Consider the following 21190-nt stretch of genomic DNA (forward strand, 5'->3'; position numbering starts at 1 on the left):
ATTAGTTTCGATAGTTTGTACATTTGTTTCGATAGTTTGTACATTTGTTTTCATAGTTTGTACATATTTGTTTCGACAGTTTGTAAATTTGTTTCGATAGTTTGTAAATTTGTTTCGATAGTTTGTACATTTGTTTTGATAGTTTGAAAATTAGTTTCGATAGTTTGTACATTTGTTTCGATAGTTTGTACATTTGTTTTCATAGTTTGTACATATTTGTTTCGACAGTTTGTAAATTTGTTTCGATAGTTTGTAAATTTGTTTCGATAGTTTGTAAATTTGTTTTGATAGTTTGAAAATTTGTTTCGATAGTTTGTACATTTGTTTCGATAGTTTGTACATTTGTTTTCATAGTTTGCACATTTTTGTTTCGAAAGTTTGAAAAATTGTTTCGATAGTTTGTAAATTTGTTTAGATAGTTTGAAAATTTGTTTCGATAGTTTGTAAATTTGTTTTGATAGTTTGAAAATTTGTTTCGATAGTTTGTACATTTGTTTCGATAGTTTGTACATTTGTTTTCATAGTTTGTAAATTTTTGTTTCGATAGTTTGAAAATTTGTTTCGATAGTTTGTAAATTTGTTTCGATAGTTTGAAAATTTGTTTCGATAGTTTGACAATTTGTTTCGATAGTTTGAAAATTTGTTTCAATAGTTTGTAAATTTGTTTCGATAGTTTGAAAATTTGTTTCGATAGTTTGTAAATTTGTTTGATAGTTTGTACATTTGTTTTGATAGTTTGTAAATTTGTTTGATAGTTTGTAAATGTGTTTCGATAGTTTGTAAATTTGTTTGATAGTTTGTACATTTGTTTTGATAGTTTGTAAATTTGTTTGATAGTTTGTAAAGCTGTTTTGTACGTCCAAGACGTGGTAAAAAGATCACGTCTATAAACAGGGATGTCCAGCCATCACTAGTGGCTATGAGTAGCTTGTGGAAGGACACATGAAACATTTAACCCAGTACTTCCAGATACTAATCCTGAATGGATCTACCTAATGGACCTAACAAGTAAAACTGGTTGAGGTTCTTTGTGTGTTTAAAATGATCACTATTTGATGAAAGAAAAGGTATATCCAGTTATTGTAGATGTATGTTAGACACAAAAGTAATAAAAAGAAGGAATGATTCTGGGAAAACAAAAGTGGGTCATAAACTGGGCTAAACTATCAACCAGGGCAGAAAGCGAGGACTAGAATATTCCTTCAGCCCCGTTTAAACTGGATCACCTCAATGATCGCAGATGTTGATAATGAACAGCCTTGGGCACGGCAAAGAAAAGCAGCGACCCCTCCTCAGCCCCACCCGACAACCACAGATGCGCCTTCAGACCGACTGTCTGTAGTGACTTTTCAAACAAGTTTCTCACTCAAACTCATCATTGTGACAACAATTAAGAGACTAGAATAGTTTCTTTATACACTTCTCAATTTACTGTATCACTAACAAACTTAATGTTTTTAATGTTTGTTTTTGGGTGTAGAACATGTAATGTATGGTTTACTTAGATGTGTTGTATTGATTACAAACTAGAAAAGTCACTTTTATCTTCATTCATACCACAATATCTTAAGTAATTTTGTCCTTCTCAGACTCCGCTTTAGTCTTCGTTTGGTCTTCCTCCAAGTGTGCTGTTGTCAATTGTGTTGACCTCTGCAACATACAGAAATATGGCTTATAAACAAAAAAATAAATGTATTAAATATTGGATCCACAAGCTTTGTTACAAGCTTGAACCTAAGAGGCAAGAGCTTCCTGTTGCAGTGCATCTTGGGACTTGGAAGTGTTTATATGGATTATTAAAATGAAATCCTGGAAAAAGGGATGTATTTGCACTATTGTTTATATATTTTTTATTCTCATCTAATTTTTGTTACAACTAAGATGTCGACAGCCACGAAAAATTCCATGTACTGTATATCTACCAATATGTACTGGCGAATACAGCTGGAATCTATTGCACGATTACTTGTCTCGTTGACTTCTTTACTCTTCAAAATATGTCCAATAACATTATGTATCCTCTCGTCCTCAGTCATCTCAAAAGTATTTCAAATTTCAATCTGATTCTTTGATTTCACACACACTTTGTTAAAATATACAGTATTACCCATAAAAGAAATAAGATATGATTTGAAAAACAAACTAAAAGAAATAAATATATTTTACACTGCTGTAAAATATTGATACTGTAGCACAAAATAATATATAATGACATTTAGATCTATCAGTATTTTCTTAATCCCTCGTCACGTGAATCAAATCTCAAATGCTAACATAGAACACACTGTTGTAGAGAGTTTTGTTCACAGTTTAAATCACTCAGATTTATTGAAGACACAAGACTGTTTATTCCTCAGTGGAGCGACAGTAGTGTTGATGGACATCAAGAAGTGGCTCATGGTGCTGCTTGGATTTGTAGTCAGTGATCACAAACTCAAAATGGAGGTCAAAACGTACACAAAAAAATAATATTAGGCATTCAAATATAAAAATAGAACTCAAACTAAAACCATTCTGATTCTGAGTCCATTTTTCCAACTTCCCCGGGCGACTGCAAGAGAGACGAGACGACAGGAAGTAGCGGGTGGAGTCTGGGAGGCTCTTGTAACGTTTAGAATCTGCGTCGCTTGTTGTTCGGACCGTCAAACGCTCCTCCTACTGGACTGCCGGCGCTGAATCCTGGGGACGGTCCTACTTGTTGACCCAAAGGTTGTTGTTGTTGTTGTTGATGTTGTTGTGGATGTTGTTGCGGCTGTTGTTGCTGCTGTTGTTGCTGATGTTGTTGTTGTTGTTGTTGATGTTGTTGTTGTTGTTGATGCTGCTGCTGCGGAGACTCCACCTCAGGTCGGCCGCCCATCGCTCCCCCTGGTGGGAATCTATCGTTCCGCTTTGGTAACGTAAACACAAGGAAAGAACCTCGTCAGTCACGAGCAGAGTTTAAACAATCAATTAAAAAGAAGTGTGCGTTACCATGGCTCCGTTCTCAGACATCATGGGTGCGACCATATTTGTCATCCCCTCCGAGCCCATCGGGGATCCCCGGCCCACGAAACCCATCATCTGACCCTGGTTACCACCGGAGCCTGGAGCGGCCGAGTTGAAACCATCTGAGTAGAAACGTGTTTTCATGAATCGACTCAATACTTTCCTTAAGATACCTAAAGAGAAGCAAATATCATGACGTACCTCCCATATTATTGACTCCTCGAGCTCCGAGCTCGCCGGCTTTCATTTCCTGTTCCCTCTGGAAGCAGCCGAGAGAGAAACATGACGTTAGCCCTTATAATAACCAGAAATCACCTGAAACTTGATAAATATTTGACCTTTTTTTCGGTTTAGTATTTGTGAAAATATCTACATATTTTGTTAAACATGTTTTTAAGGAATTTTCTTACATTTTTACATGTATATCACAAAAAACGCAACATAACAAATTAAATAGACAAAGAAATGGAGACAGTAAAGTAAAAATAAAAATCACAATAATAATAAAAACAAAATAATTAAACACTTTCACGAAAATACTTTTTTTTTTTACATTATCATTAATCAGTCCATTATAAAAAAGTATAATAACAAACATGTAGGGTCACACAAAATTGTTTAAAAAGTGTATTTTTGAAGATAAATACATAGTAAATACATAGTTTTCTCTTATAAAAATATTGGGTTAATTATTAAATGTGAGTAAAACTACACATGAATACATTTTGCTGAAATAATAAATCCTTTTTCCCTCTCAACTAAAATAGTTTTGAGAACTTAACACAGAAACTGAGTGTAGACGTGACTAAAATCCCTCCCAGTTGTTCAAATGTATAAAGTACTCACACTGTCCACGTAGTTTGGTTTGAAACCCTCCGGTGGTCGTCTGACCTCCTCTTGACCTCCGTGTCTCATCATTTCCTCCTCCCTTCTTCTCCTCTCTTCCTCGTGCCTTCAAGAAAGGGTTGTTATTCACCTCCACCATGATTTTTGGTCACAATAGATATTACTCAAATAATTCACACTGTTTAGCTTTATTGAATCAAATATCAACAACATCCAACCTCATTTCTATTTGTTTCCTTCTCTGCAGTTCTTGATTCCGGAGTTCTTCCAGTCTCCTGAGCTCCTCCTGACGCCGCATTAAGTCTTAAAGAATGAAAATAAACACAATTAATTGTTGTTTTTTTGGGTGATAATAGTACATATAAAAGTCATAGTGATAACGCTACATCTATCTGTGACTGCCAGCAGAAGCAGTAAGTTCGTAAAGATGTAAAAGAAGTTAAAAATAATAATAAATAGTAATAATATCTAATGTAAGAATATATCTAATATCAATTAATATTCACTAGGTAAGTTAATGGTTTTTGTTCTTCAATTTTAAAAGTTAATTCCTTGGCGGAACTATTGTTCACGGTTGTTTCTGGGGGGCGTTTTTGATGAGCACACATACAGACTGAGCAGAAGCTCACGCAAGCTGTGTTTTCTCTGATGATGCAAAGCTTCTGAAGTCGTTTTTTTAACTTAATTTTCCTGTATGTTTTCAATATGGTGTGAAGTTCTGAAAGTTTATTTGATTCCCTCGATGTGGCCAATGAGGTAAAGTATTTATTTTATGTTATTATCTTTGTGATTGTTATGTGTTTGTTTATATGTACTTTATGTATCTTTGAATATAGTTTTCACGTCTAAATAAACAGCCGTATACACTTAACCATTGAGTTTGTCGTTTTTGAAGTCGAGGGACGTCACGGTGAAAACTGTATGGAATTGTATTCCTAAATCTCAAGACTCGAACCCAAAATAAGCATTTATACATTTATACACAAATCTATCAAGTCACAGCAGACATCAGTTCCTACCTTGTCTCATCAACATGAGCTGCCGCTCGTGTTTGGCTGATTCCAGCTCAGCTTCCAGTTTCTCTTTGGCCAGTTTAATGTTCTTGTCCACCTGCTCTCGCTGCTGCTTCTCCATCTCGTCCAGAGCTCTCCAGCGTGACGCGTATTCAAACTCAAACGTCCCGGGTTGAGCGAAATGTGGAGCAACGGATCGTTCCCTGAAGGGAGGGAAGAGTAAAAAAAGGATTGAGGTGAGAAAGATAAAAAAGTATCTGTAACAAGTCAATAATTGTTGACCACTCGTCTGTGCTTACTTGAGGTACTTTGGAGTCCTTGGAAGAAGTTTCTCAGTCAAACCATCCTCGTCATCAAACTGTTCCAGCGGCTCCACGATAACCGGGCAGGGAGTCCTGATGACGGAAAGAACAGTTTGATCACAAACTACATTTGTACTTGACGACCACCGAAAGTTGACTTACGCGGTGAGTAGTAACGCTCCCCCCGTACAGCGCTCCAGAGCTTTACGCGCCGCCATTTTGTTTGCGAACTCAACAATCCCTCGCCCGACGGGTCGCCCGCGATCATCCGTGACGACGACGGCTCGTTCCACCGGCCCGAACTGGGAGAAAGCCTGTCGATGGAAGACATTGAGGAGCTCACATGATAAGTTTACTAACTCAGCAGATCTTCTCCAAATCTACCTGCTCCAGCAGGTCGTTGGTCACCACCGGCAGCAGGTTGCGCACTTTGAGAGCCGAGCCGTGCGATGCGTAGCGGACTCTGATTGGTCGGTTGTTCACAGTCGTTCCATCCAGTTCAACCTTGGCGATTTCTGCCAAAGTTCGCGTTTCCTGGACAAAAGACATCAGTTGCTTTAGTAGAAGGTTTACATATGTACTCATTCTAGTGCTAACAATTAAACCATCTTGCTGGATATTTGTGAGTAAGTAAGTTAGTAAGTAATAGTTATTTGTAATGTGCCGGTTTAGACCAGGGTCACAAAGTGCTTGAACAATCAAAAGTGGTCTTAAGATGTTTCTTGAAGGAGTCAGTAGATCCATTAAGCGCAGAGGAAGAGGAAAATCGTTCCAAAGCTTAGGAGCAACAGCCTGGAAGGATTTCTCTCCTCTGGTCCTGAACCGTGTTCAGGAACCATCAGTAGATTCTGATCCACAGACCTAGCTGGGGTGTAAGGCTGGATCAGATCACTGATGGAAGAAGGAGCCTGACCATGAATAGATCTGAAAGAACCAGAGTTTTAAAGTTGATCCCGAATGAGACTGGCAGCCAGTGAAGAGTTTTAAGGATCGGGGGAAATGTGAGTTCTTCTACTAGAGCAGGTCAGAATTATTGCTGCAGAGTTTTGTATTAACTGCAGGCGAGACAGCTCCTTCTTGTTTAGACACAAAGTAAACTGTTACAATAGTCTAAGCGAGAAGACACAAACGCATGGATTATAAACTCCAGATCGCGTTTTGACACCATTTTTATAAATTTAGAGTTTTTTCTCAGTTGAAGGAAACTGTTTTTTAGCAGTGTTGTACTAGGGACGTGTACTAAAGAGTGTTTAGAGGAATGCACACTGCACAGAGGAATGTGTTACTGTGTAGTAAATGTAAGTAATTTATATAGCGCTTTTCCAGACCAGGGTCACAAAGCGCTTAAACAATCAAAACAATATTCAATAAAGTATATATTTTAAAGATCAAGATAAAACTGATAACACAAAAGGACTTCCAGAAAATCAAGGAAAAGCCTGAACAAATATAAACGTCTTAAGATGTTTCTTAAAGGAGTCAGGAGACTCCATCAAGCGTTTCCAAAAGTTACAAAGTGCTGCAAATGTGTCATGACATACTGTATGTCTGGAGCTTATTTGAAACAATTGTATCACAAAAACATGTACGTGAAATGTAAACATATTTGTTTTCTCTCACTGTATTTATGCATAAACTGTATATATAAATACATATATATCGGTTAAAAGAAACTTCAGGGGGGAGTTGTTATCCTCACGTTGAACACTTGCTAATGCTAAAAATATTTGGCTAACTCCCCCCGCCATGTTCGAAGCTCATCCTCCTCGACGTACCAGGCGGATGAAGCCGAAGCATCTCTCTCTGTTGATGAACACCTCGCTGCTGTTGCCGTACTTGGCGAAGATGTTCTTGAAGTCCTCCTCCTGGAGGTCCTGGGGGAGGTTGGCCACGTAGAGGCGACACCGCTGGGTGAACGTCTTCTCTCCTTCTCGGCGGAGCCTGGCGAGGTCGAACGTGACCGCCGCCGCGGAGACATCTTTGCTTCCTTCTTCTTCTTCTCCTTCTTCTTCTTCGGCCGGTTCTTCGGCGGGCTCGGAGGCTGCGGACCGCTCGGCGGGCGACGGAGCTGGACTGCCTTTGTCCGCCGGTGATGCCTCTTCTGCCGGGGAGTCGCTGGAGCCTGAGGCCGGCTGTGGAGGACTGTTGCTCGGCAGGCTAGCCTGCTGCTGCTGCTGCTGCACGCCTGGACTCGCCATCTTAACAACGAACCACGGAAATAAATAGAATAACTAACGAATAATCACAAGATAGAGGAGAATTATTGTGGACATTGCTTGTTTTTCGACGGCGCGCGAACACATCTGCGCCTGCGCCAAACGACCATTTCCTGTACGTCACGTGAATTGTTTCAAAATAAAAGCGAGATTATTTCAACTAAGAAAACGCTAATAAACAATTGAAGGCATTCGAAATTCAAATAGAATAAAGTTTCTCCGTTACATTTTTTTCCTCCCAAAAATAAATAAAACACTATAAAGGAATAAAACAAATAATAATAATAAAAAACAATATCATATTGTTCAGCCCTAAGAATAATTAAACCAACGTATAAACACTAAAATGTTTTCAAAATATATGCAATTTAGCCAAACGTGTTTGGCTAAATTTAATTCATGTAAGTAATTCATATAAAATACACAAATTTGGGATTTAGTATTTCATGTTTCTTAATGAAACAGTGACCCCTTGCGATTGTCATATTTATTACGAGTATATGGAATATGTGCGTTAAATTGAGGCAATGTTTTACCATTAGATACAATGAACGGATTGGAAACCCATACATAAAAAAGTTAGAGAGCATTCTCTTTAATACGATGAATAGCCTTGATGAATCCATTTTAATAAAGCACATTATTTATTAATTGATGTAAATAATTAGTCATAGGTGTCACATTTTGAAACATGTTTCTCTCTCAAATGTCACGTTGGAAATATATTTCAAAAGCTTTAATTTTCTAATTAAGCGGAAGTACATTGGTTTTCACAGTGATCCACATCCTGGTTGGCTTTCCTCTCCTGTAGCAGAGCGAGACTCTCTTAAAAAACAGACATGTCTTCTTCCACAGTCCCTAAGAGACCCGGGGTCGGTGTCGGTGTTCTGGTCACTGACTCGGCGCATCCGGGCTGCGTCCTGCTGGGGAAAAGAAAAAGTGAGATGGGGAAAGGAAGACACCAACTCCCGGGTGGACATCTGGAGTTTGGGTATGTAGGAAGTGAGCGTTCATTCATTATCAGGGAATCTCTATCACAGTTTACGACAACACGTATAGTACACAAGACATCTATAAATGGTTAGATAGTTTCATTGGTGAGTACAACTTTATTGCTTATATATATATATATATATATATATATATATTTATATATATCCATGTGTTTGTGTCTTCTCGCCTGGACTATTGCAACAGTTTATTTTCATGTCTAAACAAGAAGGATCTGTCTCGCCTGCAGTTGATTCAGAACTGTGCAGGGAGAATTCTGACCTGCTCTAGTAGAAGAACTCACATTTCTCCGATCCTTAAAACTCTTCACTGGCTCCCAGTTTCTTTCAGGATCAACTTTTAAACTCTTACTTTCAGATCTATTCAAGGTCAGACTCCTCCTTACATCAGTGATCTGATCCAGCCTTACACCCCAGCTCGGGCTCTGAGGTCTGTGGATCAGAATCTACTGATGGTTCCTCCCACACGGTTCAGGACCAGAGGAGAGAAATCCTTCAGACTGTTGCTCCTAAGCTTTGCAACGATCTTCCTCTCCCTCTGCGCTTGATGATCTACTGACTCCTTCAAGAAACATCTTAAGACGTTTTTATTTGTTTAGGCTTTTCCTTGATTTTCTGGAACTCCTGTTGTGTTATCAGTTTTATCTTGACCTTTAAAGTATATACTTTATTGAATATTGTTTTGATTGTTTAAGCGCTTTGTGACCCTGGTCTGGAAAAGCGCTATATAAATAAAAATTACTTACTTACTTACTTACTTACTATATATTCATTTTGTATATTATAAAGATAAGATATAAACTTTTTTTCTTGTAATACATTTCGGTTGTTCATGATAATAATACAATAAACAATGAGTTTCTCTTTAAAATGATTTTGTTTAATCAAATAAGGTCAGTTATGTACACCATATGGGTCCATATGCAGCCCTTTGACTGTATTTTTGTGGCCCTTATGAAGTCAAAGATCATGTAGAAACTGAAAAAAAAAGAAAAGTTTTATTCATCATCACTAGTCTCTGAATATAACTATAGGGTTTTTGCTTTTAGGACTTAAGTTCTCAGAGATTTATTGCCCGTAAAAAGGTAAGATGAAAATGTGTAAAATAATATTTGTAGCATATTTACCTTGTTTTATTACTTGGTTTTTTGCTCCTTTCATTTTTTTTATTGACGGCCCCTCACAATAGCCACTTCATAAAGTTTGGCCCCTGAGGAAATGTATTGATGAACACTCAATATTTATTTAGTGAGCCATTATTATTGTTTTTCAGATATTTGTTACTGCCCGACACGGAACACTGTCGATGTCTTTTGAATGGAATCGACCTCAGAATCAATTTTGTTGTCGTAAAGACTTGCTCAGAGGGATGTGACGCTGCTACTTTACAGGGAGACCTGGGAAGAGTGTGCTCGCAGGGAGGTGTTGGAAGAAGCCGGAATTCATTTAGAGAACGTTCACTTGGCATCGGTGGTGAACTCCATTAAACTGGAGGAGAAGTACCACTATGTCACCATCATCATGCAGGGACACCTGGACCGCCGACACTCACACCAGCCCAGGAACCTTGAACCAGAAAAGAACGAGGGTAACTTTAAACAAAAAAAAATCTGATGAAATATCAACTTTCTAAAGCGCTTGTGGTAAAGAATGATTCTTGTAGGTTGGAATTGGACACAGTGGGACCAGTTCCCACCAGAGGAGCAGCTCTTCTTGCCTCTGGCTGGTCTGAGACAGCAAGGCTACCAGCCGTTCAAAAGTGCGGAAATAAACGGTGAAACTTGAACATAAATTAAAAAAGAGAAGGACATGGACGCATTACTTAAACTTGTACTGTGACACAGTACTTTTATTTTTGCTTTTTTTTTTTAAATCAAAATTTGTTTCATCACAATCCCAACACAATGATAATATATATGTTTGTCAGAATAAACGGTGATTTAATTCTAATCTAATTTAAGAGGTTGTTCATCCACTTGTTGTGATCACTCCCATCGCCAAGAGGACCGTGGACAGGAAGGCGGCGGTGGTGCTGGTGGCGCCGTTGAAGGTCTTGTCGTGGGCGTAGGTCATGATGTGGAGGACCCCGCTGTAGGCCTCCTCACAGGTGGGCTTGATCTGGTCCTCGGGGAGTTCAAAGCCAAACGTTCCGTTGTCCCTGAGCTCGAACGTGTACGAGAAGGGGATTCCTTGGTGCCGGGCCCAATCTCTGGATGAACCAGAGTACTCATCTGAAGAAAAGTTTTTTTTAGTTCATCTGCTTATAGATACATACTCAGTGAAATGTATGGAATTACATAAAATGTCGTGTGGTGTCCCAACAGTGTATTCTTTCCCATGGACTTTTCTTATTGCTTCAGCTGCAGCCAAACCGACCTCCATCTGAGGAATATGTTACAGTAAGTGACACAATATTCTAAGCATCTCATCAGACATTTCAAATAATCACTGAATTAACATGTTCTGTTTCATATTTTAGTAAAATTAAATAATAATTTCATTGCATTAAAATCCATGTGCTCAGCTGTACTTCAGGTCAGGTCAGACCTACACACTGATGAAAGCCAAACAAATCTTCAGATGGTGACAGCAAGTCATTGTTTAAGGACAAAATCAATGCAACTAAAGTGATAAGATGAATTCTCTCTGGAAGACGCTCTTGTAACTTTTGAAAACAACCACGCAGAACGGCCGTCTTAGAAGCCAAGTGTTCAATTCAATTCAATTCAATTTTATTTAAAGTGTCTTATCATAACAAAGTTATCTCAAGACACTATACAGTTGAAATAAGACTACAGTTGATTAAGGAAAAATAGATCCCAGCAATTCAACAAAGAGTAAGAAACAAAACACTGTACAGTGAGCTGTACAGTGAGCAATGGCGAGGAAAAACTTCCTTTTAGAAGGCAGAAACCTCGAGCTGAACCAGACTCATTGTTGACGGCCTGCCGCTTTGACCGGCTGGGAGGAAGGATGGGGGGGTAGACAGATGGATAAGGAGAGGAGTGAGGGAGGATATAGTGAGAGAAAAGAGGAGCGTGTAGGAGGGTTTAGAGTTGCTGTCCAATGATACATGTAGTATGGATTGCATTAGCATTTTCTCTAAAACTAATTCTTGGGTCTTTGTCCTTATTTACCACCACCATGTATCAAGACCATGGAAGGGTTGGTGAAACCACTGAATTTCAGTAGCCATGCGTGATACAGACTTGATAATGTATAGATAAAATTAATTTTTCACTCGTTGGCAAGAGTTATCAAAATGGAGGTATCAGTACCTGGATTAAAAATCTATGAACGATACCGAGCTCTACATATTATATTGTTCAGCCCTACATATGATATTGTTCAGCCCTTCACATGATATTGTTCAATCCTACATATGTTATTGTTCAGCCATACATTTGATATTGTTCAGCCCTTCACATGATATTGTTCAACCCTACATAAGATATTGTTCAGCCCTACATATGATATTGTTCATCCCTTCACATGATATTGTTCAGCCCTACATATGATATTGTTCAGCTCTACAGATGATATTGTTCAGCCCCACATATATTGTTCAGCCCTACTTATGATATTGTTCAGCCCTACATATGATATTGTTCAGCCCTACATATGATATTGTTCAGCTCTACATATGATATTGTTCAGCCCTACATATGATATAGTTCAGCCCTACATGTGATATTGTTCAGCCTACATATGATATTGTTTAGACCTCCTTATGATATTGTTCAGACCTTCACATGATATTGTTCAGCCCTAAATATGATATTGTTCAGACCTTCACATGATATTGTTCAGCCCTACATATGATATTGTTCAGACCTTCACATGATATTGTTCAGCCCTACATATGATATTGTTCAGCCCTACATATGATATTGTTCAGCTCTACATATGATATTGTTCAGCCCTACATATGATATTGTTCAGCCCTACATGTGATATTGTTCAGCCTACATATGATATTGTTTAGACCTCCTTATGATATTGTTCAGACCTTCACATGATATTGTTCAGCCCTACATATGATATTGTTCAGACCTTCACATGATATTGTTCAGCCCTACATATGATATTGTTCAGCCCTACATATGATATTGTTCAGCCCTTCACATGATATTGTTTAGCCCTAAATATGATATTGTTCAGCCCTACAGATTATATTGTTCAGCCCCACATATGATATTGTTCAGCCCTACATATGATATTGTTCAGCCCTACATATGATATTGTTCAACCCTACATATGATATTGTTCAGCCCTACATATGATATTGTTCAGCTCTACATATGATATTGTTCAGCCCTACATATGATATTGTTCAGCCCTACATATGATATTGTTCAGCCCTACATATGATATTGTTCAGCCCTACATTTGATATTGCTCAGCCCTTCATATGATATTGTTCAGACCTTCACATGATATTGTTCAGCCCTACATATGATATTGTTCAGCCCTACATATGATATTGTTCAGCCCTTCACATGATATTGTTCAGACCTTCACATGATATTGTTCAGACCTTCACATGATATTGTTCAGCCCTTCACATGATATTGTTCAGACCTTCACATGATATTGTTCAGCCCTACTCACTTTACAGTTAAAATAAGACTACACTGGGGAAAAGTAAAACAGATACCAGCGAATCAACAATGAGTGAATCACTTCTTTTTAGAAGGCAGAAACCTCAACGGAACCAGACTCTATGTTGACGGCCTCTTGCTGTGACCGGCTGGGAGGCAGGGATTGAGGAAAGACTGATTGTTGCAGGAAGGTTTTGACAATTAACAAACCAATATCCAATCCGTTGTAACATTGAAAATGTACCAGTTCCTTGTAGTTTGGGTCGGTGTTGTTGGGTTGTCCGTAAGGAACCAGCAGCATTTGTCCGTAAGAGTGGATGGTGAAGTAGCAAAGGAAGTCTTCGCTGCGACTTCCTAGGAAGTAGGTCACAGCCTGGGCCTCCTGCTCGGACACGGACTCTCTTCCACAGTATATGAGGGAGCAGCAGTCATGGGATGTTCCCAGTGCTGTCAGAGAAATAATAAACACAGTCATTTGATTATAATGTATTGACATCAATCGACAATTAAGATTTTTTAAATATTTTAACAGCAAAATAGCTCTTCAAAAACTTCTCCTACAGGGTTTAATAGATGGCTACGTGTCTCGCCACAATCAGATATTCTTCTTTACCAAATGACATCAGGAACACTCACTGCCCCAGCTGGCGTCAAAGTTTCGGTTCAGGTCAGTGCCGGTGCAGTTGCAGCCTGCAGGCCCCGGTGACATGTTCTTCCTCCACAGTCGCGTCTATCAAGTCCATAAAGTCAGGCTTATTAAACTCAACTAAATCAACAAACAAATTTAGTTCCATCATAAAAAGGAGCTGACGGATGATAATTACACAAGATACAAGTTGTTAAAAGTTATTTTTAACGCCACATCTTTTTATCTCACAAAAGCTTACATCAAGAGTCATTACGGTTATAAATTAAAAAAGACATTTGTATAAATGTAAAACAAACAAAACTTCTTCTGGCTTTCGAGTTTTAGTTACAACCAGTTTAAATGTGTATTGGAGATTACTAAAACAGTACAATACTTATATAATAATATAATTCATATTAGAGTCATTGATAACAATGACCAAATCCAAATTGGAAATACTTATTCTGTGTCCTGAATGCTCTGCTACATTAATCTAAATTAAGCTGCAGTCATCCTCAAACTTTATTGTTTCATTTTATCATTAGGATAAAGAATTTTAACTAAACAATTGAACATGCAGAAATGACAGCTAATGAAAAAATAACATATAACAAATAAAATATATTGAAATATACTCTCTATATAATGTATATATATAAATTATTTTAAGAATGACTATTTTAAGTAAGAAAACATATTCTTAAACTTTTTGGGAATACTGTATATGTATATGTATAACAGACTGAACAAACTCCATGTTGGACGTTGTGTGGTCATAATGTTTAACATTTATTTGCAGGAGTTTGCACACCTGTTCACTTTGACTATAGTTTATGATTACAGTTTACAACATGATGTTATTGCCTTTGACTGGGCACAAGTATTTATGACACTGAGACCATGTTGTTTTGTTCTGTCTGGTAATATATTTTTAAATTAAAGCTAAAAATGTCATGGAAACTGAAACTGACCGTGTTGTCCTTCCAGCTGTGAAAGTATCCGTCCATGTTGAGCACAGGCGTGACGTAGATGTCCATGTTGCTGATCATTTCTTTTACTTTGTTGTTGGTTGTATAGGATTGAAGAATCTAAATTGATAAGTCGATTGAATCAATTAATGAGTATATGTTCGTTGAAGCTACAGATTCAATATTAAACTCATTGCATCTAACCTGGTTGACGAAGTACTGGCAGAAGGCCGGAGCAATCCACTCCCTGGCATGAATTCCACAGTCCATCCAGATGGCTTTTTTCCTCGCCCCCGAGTCCAGACCAATCTAGAATCAAACTATCTGGCTAAAATATTGCTCCAAAATATGCCCAGAGTGGATCCTAAATGAGCAGGGCGGGAATGAAGAACATTAACGGTACCTTGAGTAAACTGATCCCTCGTAGTTGGTACGTCTTTCCATACTCTACCACGCTGACAACATCTGGATAGCTTTTTGCCATCTGAACCATCCAGTCAGTGATCTGCGTCACAGCCAAATGCAATTAAAATAATAACACAAATTGATTCAAATTATTATTGTTTTTGCGGCTTACCTCAGAAACTGGATGGTATTTAAAGTAGTCATACTCCTCACTGTTTCACACAAAAACACAATTCAATGAATTATGACGTGCAAATATGACGTGCATAAGATATTTTACCACCTGAGCAATTAATTTGATCTTTTTTATCGTCATTTTTCTTATAGACCTGATAAATATCACTTTACTGACCCATATAAAAATGTATCTTGCCTATCCTTCCTTTTTGTTATTATAAATTATAGTAAGTAAGTAAGTAATTTTTATTTGTATAGTGCTTTTCTAGACCAGGGTCACAAAGCGCTTAACAATCAAAACAATATTCAATAAAGTATATACTTTAAAGGGCAAGATAAAACTGTTATATAATAAGATAAGTACATAATTAAGATTCTTATCTTTAACTTATACAAATATGAATTGAAAATTCAACTTTTAAAATGACTGAAGTCAACACCGAGTTATGCTACACATAATACTAATTCACTTCACTTTATCTACAGTAGAAAAGGAACAAAAAAAGCTAAAATGTAATAGTTAACATTACTTTGATGTATTACAGGGTGGTGCATTTAAGTTAAATGGATATAAAAATCTCATCTTAGATTGTGTTTATTTGTTTTGCAATCCCCAGCCACTGAATATCAGGAACATCATTTCAAATATAAAAATAAATACAAACTTCAGATCTATTGTCTGTGAGATATGAGGTAATGAACAAAACACAAAAGGGCTTTTGATACGTTGGATAAAGGAAAATAATATTATTGATTTCAAATATATATATATATTTTCTTTTATCAAAGGGCCCAGACCTTTATGTCACTTTACATCCCCCGAAGGTCAAACTCACCTTAAAACGATGTTAGATCCGACCACTGACAGAAGAACCAGGACGCTCAGTCCTCGAGTGGTGATCATTTTGTCGAAGTATGGATTGTGACTGAGGTCAATACAGTTAAATAGAAAACCTGTGGGAAAAAAAACCAGCCGCGCCCTGAATCTCTCTGCCTTCAAATTGTCAGTTACTTTTTAACCAGGTAACCTAGGATATATATGATGGGTGTCATCAATCAAGGCCACACACCTATGATAGTTCCCTATGTGGTTGTAATCATTGTCACTATCTTTCAATCATTCATGGAGCTTCTCAACATATGTTATCTGGCATTACTTTCATCTGATCTTCTCCTTTGCAAGACATCCTACATATACAACATGACTCTGTCTTATGGCTCATAAACACCAGTTGAATCATCAAAAGCCATAAACGGACCTGGTCACATGACCAACACGGTTAAACTGCATGTTGGCTAGAAATTACCATTTATTTTCTGTGTTTATTCTCTTTCACTAGCTTCTCTCGAAAGATTATTGAGGGTGTCAGTGACCCCTTAAACTGTTAAATGTTTTGAGTTGGTTTTGTGGCCGGTTGTCTGTCAAGTGAGTCATACGATTCATGTTTTTAATCTATACTGCTTGTGACCTAAAAGTATTTTGTCAAGAATTCACAGACTGCAGACATCTGCCAAGCTGCTCATTTACACCCATAATATATTTTTTTATACCAAATATAATTGGCATACATTTATTTTATCGCTCTATTTTTTGTAAGCTTTTTTAGCACTTGAAATGTAGCGATTTTCCTCGATTGAACAGTAAATTGTGGTATCGCTTGTGAATTCTAAAGTTCAATAGGTGCGAGGGAGAAAGACAAAACAGAAATAATTAAAAAATAATAATATATATTATAATAATATAAATAATATAAAAATAATTGAACTGTTGAGTTGAGTTTGGTGTCCCAGCATGCATTTGTTTTCCTCAGTTGATCTGAGCTGTTCAGGGAGATATAAATTGTTCAGTGTCTGCTGGAATATTTAACCCTTACAATTAACCTGTGTGTTATCTCTGGGTCAAGGTGACCCGTAGGCCGGAAAACAAATGTGTTTGTGGTAACCCTTGTGTTGCCTATAGGTCAAGGTGAACGACCTTCACCACTGCATATGTATTTATGAAGGCCAGGGAGGTCGTTCAGCTTGACCCAGAGAACACATTTGTTTTCAGGCCTCTGGGTCACCTTGACCCAGAGATAACACACAGGTTAATTGTTAAACAGAGAAACTACTTAATTCTGCACCAATGAGAAATAAACATCACTAGATAAACGGTTTACGACCCAAACAAGTGTTTATTTTAAGAAAATGTGTTGCATGATTACCCACCATGGTATGGAACAAATTAGGGTCCTGAGATCAAAAGCATAACTAAAAGCAGCTCATTCATGGTCAGCGAGTTCATTCAGGTACAAAGATGGATTTGGATCATGCACTGCTGCCAGTGGCCGCCATCGCCAAAAGCACAGTCCACACCGTTGCGGCTACAACACTTCTAGCGCTGTTGAAGGCCTTGTCGTGGGCGTAGGTGAGGATGTGCAGAGCTCCGCTGTAGGCCTCCTCACAGGTGGGCTTGATCTGGTCCTCGGGAAGCTTGAAACCAAACTCCCCTTTGTCTCTCAGCTCGAAGGTGTACGCGTAAGGGATTCCCTGCAGGTGAGCCCAGTCTCTGGACGAACCCGAGTTAGCATCTAGAGAACAAGAGATTTGAACTTCCTTGTTTCCAGTCGAGAGGTGTCAGTGGGGGGACTCACACAACACTGCTGGGGAGGTTCCTACAGTGTAGTTCATCCCGTGGACCTTTCTTATAGCGTCTGCTGCGGCCAAGCCCACCTCCATCTAAAACAAAAAACCGCATGATGACTTGCATCAAACACTTGAGTAGTTAAACGATAAACTTATGTAACACACTGATAGTACTTTAATCTTAAGTCCACTTCTTTCTCTTGCACATACCAGCTCCTCATAATTGTTGGCCGTGACGTTGGGTTGGCCGTATGGAATCAGGAGCAGCTGACCATAGGAGTGGATGGTGAGGAAGCACAGGAAGTCCTCGCTCCGACTCCCCAAAAAATAGGTGACCGCTTGTGCCTCAGGCTCGGACACAGCAGACCTCCCGGGGTAGATTTCGGAGGAGCAGTTGAAGTTGACGCCGAATGCTGGAAAATAAAAAAAAGATGTGTTCGGTATCTTTTGTCTTTGTTTGGACTCTTACATGATACATGAGGCATGTCTTACTTCCCCAGTTGGCGTTGAAGTTGCGGTTCAGATCTGTGCCGATGCAGGTTTGGTTTACAGGTCCGGGTGACATGTTCTTCCTCCAGAGTCGATTCTGCAAGTCATGATGACGCAAAATATAACACACATTAGACTCCTTTCACTATGAAGAAGATTATCTTGGTTTTTCTCCTTTATTTGAATGGAATCTTGTGAGGTAAGGAATGCCACGAACATACCGCACTCCAGGTATGAATGTAGCCGTCAATATTGAGCACTGGAGTCACGTAGAAGTCCAGGTTTTTGAGCATCTCTTCAACCTTTGCGTCGGTCTGGTAAGTTTGCAAGATCTGTTGGGAAAACAAAACACTTCATAAGTTGTCAGCATCCAACGGGTCTGCTTCTGTCTAATGCATCCATCCATAAATGTAAAAATCTATCTATCTATCTATCTATCTATCTATCTATCTATCTATCTATCTATCTATCTATCTATCTATCTATCTATCTATCTATCTATCTATCTATCTATCTATCTATCTATCTATCTATCTATCTATCTATCTATCTATCTATCTATCTATCTATCTATCTATCTATCTATCTATCTATCTATCTATCTATCTATCTATCTATCTATCCATCCATCCATCCATCCATCCATCCATCCATCCATCCATCCATCCATCCATCCATCCATCCATCCATCCATCCATCCATCCATCCATCCATCCATCCATCCATCCATCCATCCATCCATCCATCCATCCATCCATCCATCCATCCATCCATCCATCCATCCATCCATCCATCCATCCATCCATCCATCCATCCATCCATCCATCCATCCATCCATCCATCCATCCATCCATCCATCCATCCATCCATCCATCCATCCATCCATCCATCCATCCATCCATCCATCCATCCATCCATCCATCCATCCATCCATCCATCCATCCATCCATCCATCCATCCATCCATTGTCTATCTGTCTTTCCATCTTTCACCTAACCCATCTTGCACAAATGGGACGGGGACAGCACTGAAACAATCTTTCATTGTTTTACTCCAGATTTGATCTTGTTTGAACTTCAGCCGATCGTGCATCCTCACTGTGACACGGAATGAGTTGAAGATCTTTAAGAGGTAGGAAGTTCAGCAATCCATCAGTATTCTCCACCTCCTCCATTGTGTCTGTACGTGAAACCACTTTTCTTGCACGATCTCCCAGGTGAGGGTTAGTACAGTAATAGTGACACATCTTGAATATTTATTGACACACACCCAGGAGATGATCAGTGAAGGCATCAGTGTGCATCTGCTTTCATGTGTCGCTAGTTAAGATTCTTTTTCAAGGTCGCCTCGGCTATATCTGATATTGATTGACAAGGCTTTAATCCTCCAGCACTGCGGGACATATGACAATCTATGGTGTAAGTATGATGTGGCTTAGAAACCGGGTTTACATCAGCTTCTATGTACTTTTTGGATCTTCCTTTTTTGTTATAGAAGAGTAATTGAGGGTCGATCTAGTTGTAAGTATGTCTAAGTATATAAAGTTAATGTATTTAATGTCCTTGCCATCAGTTTCTGGATGCTACATCAAAAAGTTGAATAATAACTTGTTCTCCACAGAAAGAAAGAAATGAGCGATCGAAGCAAAATTTGAGATTAAAACAAAAAAAAGTATCTAATGTAGTTTTTGTGTTTACCTGGTTGACAAAGTACTGGCAGAAGGCAGGAGAGATCCACTCCCTGGCGTGAATTCCACAGTCCATCCAGATGGCTTTCTTCTTCTGGCCTGTGTTCAGTCCGATCTAATGATACAAACACGTCACTGACGTGATGAGCAAAGATCTTTCTAGTTTGAAGACGGTGTACCTTTAACAAACTGATGGTCCGGAGCTGGTAGGTCTTTCCATACTCCACTATGGAAACTACATCAGAGTGATTCATGGCGATCTGAATCATCCATTGAGAGATCTGCCAAACAAACACACAATCACATTCATTGAAGAGTTTTCTTTATATGGCTTTTTTTAACAATCCATCCTCTCACCTCAGGCATGGTGTGGTATCTGAAGTAATCATAGTCCACTCTGAAAGTTTAAACACATTCACATCTTTAACAAAACATCCTTCTTATAGACGCTCGCATTGTTTAATGTTTCCATCCAAGTAGTATAACATGAGATTGCGCAACACACAATCTTGACATGAAATACACGCTGTGTCAGCTTCTTTGATATCGACCTCTGACTTACAGGGAAAGAAACACCCTCCTTTATCTTGCCACAGATTAGAAAAACCAATCTGCAGGAAATAACATGGACCAAAAGGCATCAACAGTAAATGTTGCTGTAATACAACAATCAAATATATTTATACATTTGTACCTAATTTAGCAGCTAAATGTCAGCAAAACAACTACTAAAAGTAAACCAATATCATGAAATGAAGTCTTTGTATTGACCAGTCGAAAGGTTATTAATAAGTGTGTATTAACAGTTTCTGTTCAAGAAAATAAAGCATTTTTAGTCCAATAATTCATTATCAGTTTTGTCACTATAAAATACGATTGAGTTATTTCAGGGATTTTCAAATACATTTGGGTCATTTAGACGACACTCTTTATTTTGCATGGCATTTACAAATAGACTTGAAATATTATAAAAAAAAATATATATATATATTGGACAATTCTGAGAGATATGTTTCAAAGTAAGCCCACGGTATTATTGTGATTTAAATCCACAATATTATTATAAACACATTGCTATTATTAAACTCTATTATAGTAAAGTTTTTAGTAAATACTCACTTTTCTATTGAAGCTGATCCTGCCCCTGAAAGAAAAATCGCCAAGACAAGTCCCAAAATATTGAGTCCTCTCATTTTGCTAAGATTCTAGTTTCCCTTAAGTGCGAATGTCTTCAGAGA

General features: G+C 38.2%; 4 protein-coding genes across 4 annotated transcripts; 1 reads left to right on the forward strand and 3 right to left on the reverse strand.

Moving 5' to 3' along the window:
- Positions 1 to 2297: 2297 nt before the first annotated feature.
- Positions 2298 to 7479, reverse strand: pspc1 (paraspeckle component 1). Its single transcript, XM_087791497.1, has 10 exons — positions 6922 to 7479; positions 5531 to 5680; positions 5309 to 5460; positions 5144 to 5239; positions 4851 to 5047; positions 4050 to 4134; positions 3832 to 3937; positions 3187 to 3244; positions 2971 to 3107; positions 2298 to 2887 (listed from the first exon to the last, which is right to left on the reverse strand). Exons 1-10 carry the CDS (start codon positions 7342 to 7344, stop codon positions 2612 to 2614), a joined length of 1680 nt encoding a protein of 559 aa, XP_087647623.1. The 5' UTR covers positions 7345 to 7479; the 3' UTR covers positions 2298 to 2611.
- Positions 7480 to 8163: 684 nt separating this feature from the next.
- On the forward strand, positions 8164 to 10175 carry nudt15 (nudix (nucleoside diphosphate linked moiety X)-type motif 15). Its single transcript, XM_087792563.1, has 3 exons — positions 8164 to 8353; positions 9764 to 9960; positions 10036 to 10175. The coding sequence occupies exons 1-3, from the start codon at positions 8202 to 8204 to the stop codon at positions 10155 to 10157; spliced, it is 471 nt and encodes a 156-aa protein (XP_087648689.1). The 5' UTR covers positions 8164 to 8201; the 3' UTR covers positions 10158 to 10175.
- A 148-nt stretch (positions 10176 to 10323) lies between these two features.
- LOC148079814 (carboxypeptidase O-like) lies at positions 10324 to 16055 on the reverse strand. The gene is made up of 9 exons (XM_087792561.1): positions 15988 to 16055; positions 15147 to 15186; positions 14973 to 15074; positions 14774 to 14878; positions 14573 to 14689; positions 13610 to 13703; positions 13218 to 13420; positions 10670 to 10754; positions 10324 to 10603 (listed from the first exon to the last, which is right to left on the reverse strand). The coding sequence occupies exons 1-9, from the start codon at positions 16053 to 16055 to the stop codon at positions 10341 to 10343; spliced, it is 1077 nt and encodes a 358-aa protein (XP_087648687.1). The 3' UTR covers positions 10324 to 10340.
- A 1403-nt stretch (positions 16056 to 17458) lies between these two features.
- On the reverse strand, positions 17459 to 20318 carry LOC148079815 (carboxypeptidase O-like). The gene is made up of 8 exons (XM_087792376.1): positions 20310 to 20318; positions 20132 to 20233; positions 19963 to 20067; positions 18487 to 18597; positions 18269 to 18362; positions 17987 to 18189; positions 17785 to 17869; positions 17459 to 17721 (listed from the first exon to the last, which is right to left on the reverse strand). Exons 1-8 carry the CDS (start codon positions 20316 to 20318, stop codon positions 17459 to 17461), a joined length of 972 nt encoding a protein of 323 aa, XP_087648502.1.
- Between the last annotated feature and the right edge of the window lie 872 nt (positions 20319 to 21190).

Source organism: Callionymus lyra, chromosome 5, assembly GCF_982586985.1.
Source record: "Callionymus lyra chromosome 5, fCalLyr1.hap1.1, whole genome shotgun sequence".
In the NCBI taxonomy this organism is placed as follows: domain Eukaryota; kingdom Metazoa; phylum Chordata; class Actinopteri; order Syngnathiformes; family Callionymidae; genus Callionymus; species Callionymus lyra.

Excerpts from the sequence above, each read along its gene's own strand:
- nudt15 (XM_087792563.1), top strand. The coding sequence starts at position 8,202 with ATGTCTTCTTCCACAGTCCCTAAGAGACCCGGGGTCGGTGTCGGTGTT. Across the intron at positions 8,354-9,763 it reads GGTGGACATCTGGAGTTTGG|GGAGACCTGGGAAGAGTGTG; the intron begins GTATGTAGGAAG and ends GCTACTTTACAG. Across the intron at positions 9,961-10,035 it reads TGAACCAGAAAAGAACGAGG|GTTGGAATTGGACACAGTGG; the intron begins GTAACTTTAAAC and ends TGATTCTTGTAG.
- LOC148079815 (XM_087792376.1), bottom strand. Across the intron at positions 17,870-17,986 it reads CCAACAATTATGAGGAGCTG|ATGGAGGTGGGCTTGGCCGC; the intron begins GTATGTGCAAGA and ends TTTTTGTTTTAG. Across the intron at positions 17,722-17,784 it reads AACCTCCCCAGCAGTGTTGT|ATGCTAACTCGGGTTCGTCC; the intron begins GTGAGTCCCCCC and ends CTTGTTCTCTAG.
- pspc1 (XM_087791497.1), bottom strand. The coding sequence starts at position 7,344 with ATGGCGAGTCCAGGCGTGCAGCAGCAGCAGCAGCAGGCTAGCCTGCCG. Across the intron at positions 4,135-4,850 it reads GCTCATGTTGATGAGACAAG|ACTTAATGCGGCGTCAGGAG; the intron begins GTAGGAACTGAT and ends TCATTCTTTAAG. Across the intron at positions 3,938-4,049 it reads AGGAAACAAATAGAAATGAG|GCACGAGGAAGAGAGGAGAA; the intron begins GTTGGATGTTGT and ends CCTTTCTTGAAG.
- LOC148079814 (XM_087792561.1), bottom strand. The coding sequence starts at position 16,055 with ATGATCACCACTCGAGGACTGAGCGTCCTGGTTCTTCTGTCAGTGGTC. Across the intron at positions 14,879-14,972 it reads GAGGGATCAGTTTACTCAAG|ATTGGTCTGGACTCGGGGGC; the intron begins GTACCGTTAATG and ends GTTTGATTCTAG. Across the intron at positions 13,704-14,572 it reads ACAGCTGGAAGGACAACACG|ACGCGACTGTGGAGGAAGAA; the intron begins GTCAGTTTCAGT and ends TGGACTTGATAG.